Below are 4,072 nucleotides of genomic sequence, written 5' to 3'. Positions count from 1 at the left end.
GAAATGAGGAGACTTCAGAGGTTTTGCTATATGATATATGAGCCAATGACGAGTGTTCTCAGGACTAAACACATGAAATGATCCGTATTTGTTTTCCTGCATTAAAATCTGCTGCTGAGTCTGCTAAACAACCAGAAAAACGTCCCTTTTGAACGTGAAGTTTCTGCAGCACCACTGAATGAGACTTTCTTTTCTAAGATTCAGAAAGGTCTTCATGTTGGGACATGTGCAGGTGAAGTATCTGAACTCAGGAATGAGAAACACTCTTATTTATGAGTGAAGCAACAGCTAAGCTCCGCCCCTCACATGACTCACCTGAGAAAAACTAGGCAAAAGGATGTTATTCATACGTAGTAAAGAGAGACAAAGAGACGATCAGACAGAGTTCAGATCAAACTAGTTTCATCTGAGCTACAGGAGAGAAAACTGGAAAACTCCCACACTGCTGCTTAAAGCTGCTGACGCTCCACACACTGAATGTGAGTTTGAGCAGAACTCCTGTCTGCTGTTTTCAGCTTCACTCACAGACTCAATGGCTTCCAGATCAGAGGACGATCTCTGCTGTCCGGTGTGTCAGGAGGTCTTCAGAGATCCTGTTATTCTGTCATGTAGCCACAGCTTCTGTAAAGACTGTCTGAAGAGATGGTGGAGAAAGAAAACAACACACGAGTGTCCAGTTTGTCAGAGAAGATCTTCAGGGAATGATCAACTTGTAAACCTGGCTTTAAAGAACCTGTGTGAGTCATTCTTAGAAGACGGAGATCAGACAGCTTCAGAGGCTCTCTGCAGTCTGCACTCTGAGAAACTCAAACTCTTCTGTCTGGACCATCAGCAGCCAGTGTGTCTCATTTGCAGAGACTCAGAAAAACACACCAACCACAGTTTCAGACCCATCGATGAAGCTGCACAACAACACAAGAAGGAACTTCAGGAAACTCTGGAGTCCTTAAAGAAGAAGTTGATGGTTTGTGCAGAACTTCAAGTGAAGTTTGATCAAATAGCAAAACACATTAACGTCCAGGCCCGACACACAGAGACTCGGATTAAGGAGAAGTTTAAGAAGTTTCGCCAGTTTCTAGCAGAGGAAGAGGAGGACAGGCTGGCTGCACTGAGGGAGGAAGAGGAGCAGAAGAGTGGGATGATGAAGGAGAAGATGGAGTCCCTGAGCAGACACATAGCTGCTCTTTCAGACACAGTCAGAGCCACAGAGGAGGAGCTGAGAGGTGAAGACATCTCATTCCTGAACAACTACAAGGCTGCAGTGGAAAGAGTCCAGCACTGCCCCCTGCTGGATGATCCACAGCTGCCCTCAGGAGCTCTGTTAAACCAGGCCAAACACCTGGCCAATCTGACCTTCAACATCTGGAACAACATGAAGGACATGGTCTCCTACACTCCTATCATTCTGGACCCAAACACTGCTCATCCAGAACTCATCCTCTCTGAGGATCTGACCAGTGTGAGACGAGGAGATGAACAACAGCTTCCTGATAATCCAGAGAGGTTTGATCGGTTCTACTCTGTCCTGGGCTCTGAAGGCTTTGACTCTGGGACTCACAGCTGGGATGTCGAGGTTGGATACAGTACATGGTGGAACCTGGGTGTGTTTGCAGAGTCTGTGCAGAGGAAGGGAGACAGATTGTCTGGATTATGGAGAATAAGGTTCTATGAAGGTAAATATTACGCGTGGTCACCATCAGCTCCAGACACTCCTCTCTCAGTACAGAAGAGGTTTCAGAGGATCAGAGTGAATCTGAACTGTAACAGAGGAAAGCTGTCGTTCTCTGATCCTGATACTAACACACACATACACACCTTCACACACACTTTCACTGACAGGATGTTTCCATTCATTAACACTGTGGTTGGTAAATTGAAGGTTCTGCTGTAGAAGGTGTCATTGTCAGTGTAAATTAATTCATAATTATATTTTAATGTTGTTACAAACCTGTTAAACTGCAGCTGTCCACCTGCTGCCTTATTGTTCCAAAGCTCTTTGTTAATCACACTGTTCTCACTCTTTCTTTGTTTCTGCTGTCCACTTTTTCACATGGAAAATCATTTCACTGTTTCTTGTTGAATGACCCCCAAACTACATTTAAAATTTTATCAAGTTTTTAATCTGTGATGATGTTAGAAGTTAGAAAGCTATCTGACCAACCAGCAGCACACAGTTTATTTTATTGGCAGTTTTTTTGAAGACATGTAATGTGTATGGGCAATGTGAATACAATATTACATTTATAACCTTGATGATGGAACTAAAGTATAAGAAGAGATAGGATATGTAGAAATTTATTAAATAGAATTACACTGGAGAAGAAATGATGTTTCTAGAATGATGTGATATGTAAACTGTGTCCAATATAAACTTTGATTATCGTTTCTCTGTAATTAATATCTCTGAACACTGGATTACCATAATCACATGATTAACTCTGTCTTTTCTTTGTTTTATCTTTGGAATGATTTTTTTTAAAAACTAATAAAAACAAACATTGACAATCAGCAAACAATTCATGATGACAAGATCCTTTTTCTGAAAAGTCAAGCCACTGCACTGAGAAAAACTAACCAGGCTAAACACATTTATCTGAAGTTTGCCTCCATGGATGATCACAGGACTATCAGAACAAAATGAGCATGTGTGAAGAACCCAAGAAATACTTCTCCCTTTCAGCATGACAGGAAAACAGGAACAATCAAACAGATTTCAAGCACAATAACCAACTGTGACCTCAAGATGGCACCAGCTGATCTGAGATGCTTTATTGCACAGAACACTGCTGATCTGAGAAGTCATCAGAGATTGCCTTGTGTTTTCTGACAACTCCCAGATGAATGCAGATGAACATTAAATGACTTCAGCCTTACACCAAGAAGGCAGGGCGGATTGATCCAAATATCAATAGTATCAATCTTGAAAGGGGACTTGTGAAAGAGAAAAAAAAGGCTGTTTGAAGGAAATGAAAGCAGGAGAGCTGTTTAAATGAAAACAAGACCACCGTTCTCAGCATGTCTGCATGGGCAGTGGAAAGTTCTATACATTTAAGTACTCGTAAAACTCAACCCCACTATAAATGAGGGGAAGACATTGTGCGCTTTAGTCCTACTCTGTCCACTTCTCTGTACACTGCGATGTAGAGAACACAACTGCTTGCAAGTAAAACCTTTTCTGACACTGTGATCATTGCTTAAGTATTTTGATGAAAAATTCTTCTGACTGTATCAGATCCAACATTAAATGACAATGATGTATGTAGGAAGAAAATTCTTCTGATTATAAGGTGAAGTGTAGCTAATGAGCTGCCACAGCTTTTTTTTTTTTTTTTTGTTAATACAACAGTTGATGCCCAGAGAGCTGCGCTGCAGGTTGCAGCCCTTGGAATACGGAGCGAGGTACATGTTTTAAGTTGATATCATTCATTAAATCCTGAATCGATTTTTAAATATAAATGTATTTTGCCATAAACGTCAGAATCTCAGGTGACCCAGTGTTTTGTGTTTGATTTATACTTCTTGAGTATTGTTAGAGAAGCTACATCCAGATGAAAAGAATCAGCCTTTTGAGATTCACTTACCTGAGTGATTCCGGGATTACAGGTAAACATAGAGTTCTGATCAATCTGCTGATCGTGCAACTATTTCACTGTTAATTCATCATTGCCACATGTCTTTTTTTGAATGCAAATACACTATGTTTGAATTATACTTGGAGTGACAGAGTGGGGTGGAGTGCAGCTCTATTATGTTTTGAGCAAATAATCAAATGAACAGAAGTCAACAGAGAAGAGAAGAGAACATAATCAAAGGTTGGTGTTCGTTTGATTTTTATAAAATTAAGTGAAATTACTAAAACAATATTTATTTGTAATAGTACTGTATGGTTGTTTTAAAATTCTGCAGTTTTCTGACTAACTGTGTACTAACTGTGCACCATGAACACTGCGAATAGACAGTTTAAATGCCTTCTCATCTTTCATGTAGTAACATGTCATGCTTATGCATGAAATAAACATAACAAGAAACAAAGAAGGGTACCACAAAGTTTATATGTGTTTAAGTTCTTTAA

At 40.1% G+C, this 4,072-nt stretch overlaps 1 protein-coding gene across 1 annotated transcript; it reads left to right on the top strand.

Moving 5' to 3' along the window:
• The first annotated feature begins 360 nt into the window (after nt 1–360).
• Nucleotides 361–2,472, top strand: LOC101479334 (nuclear factor 7, brain-like). The gene has a single exon (XM_076882401.1). It carries the CDS (start codon nt 533–535, stop codon nt 1,889–1,891), a length of 1,359 nt encoding a protein of 452 aa, XP_076738516.1. The 5' UTR covers nt 361–532; the 3' UTR covers nt 1,892–2,472.
• The last annotated feature ends 1,600 nt before the right edge of the window (nt 2,473–4,072 follow it).

This window comes from Maylandia zebra, linkage group LG3, assembly GCF_041146795.1.
Source record: "Maylandia zebra isolate NMK-2024a linkage group LG3, Mzebra_GT3a, whole genome shotgun sequence".
Lineage (NCBI taxonomy): Eukaryota > Metazoa > Chordata > Actinopteri > Cichliformes > Cichlidae > Maylandia > Maylandia zebra.
This window is presented reverse-complemented; position numbering and strand designations above follow the sequence as displayed.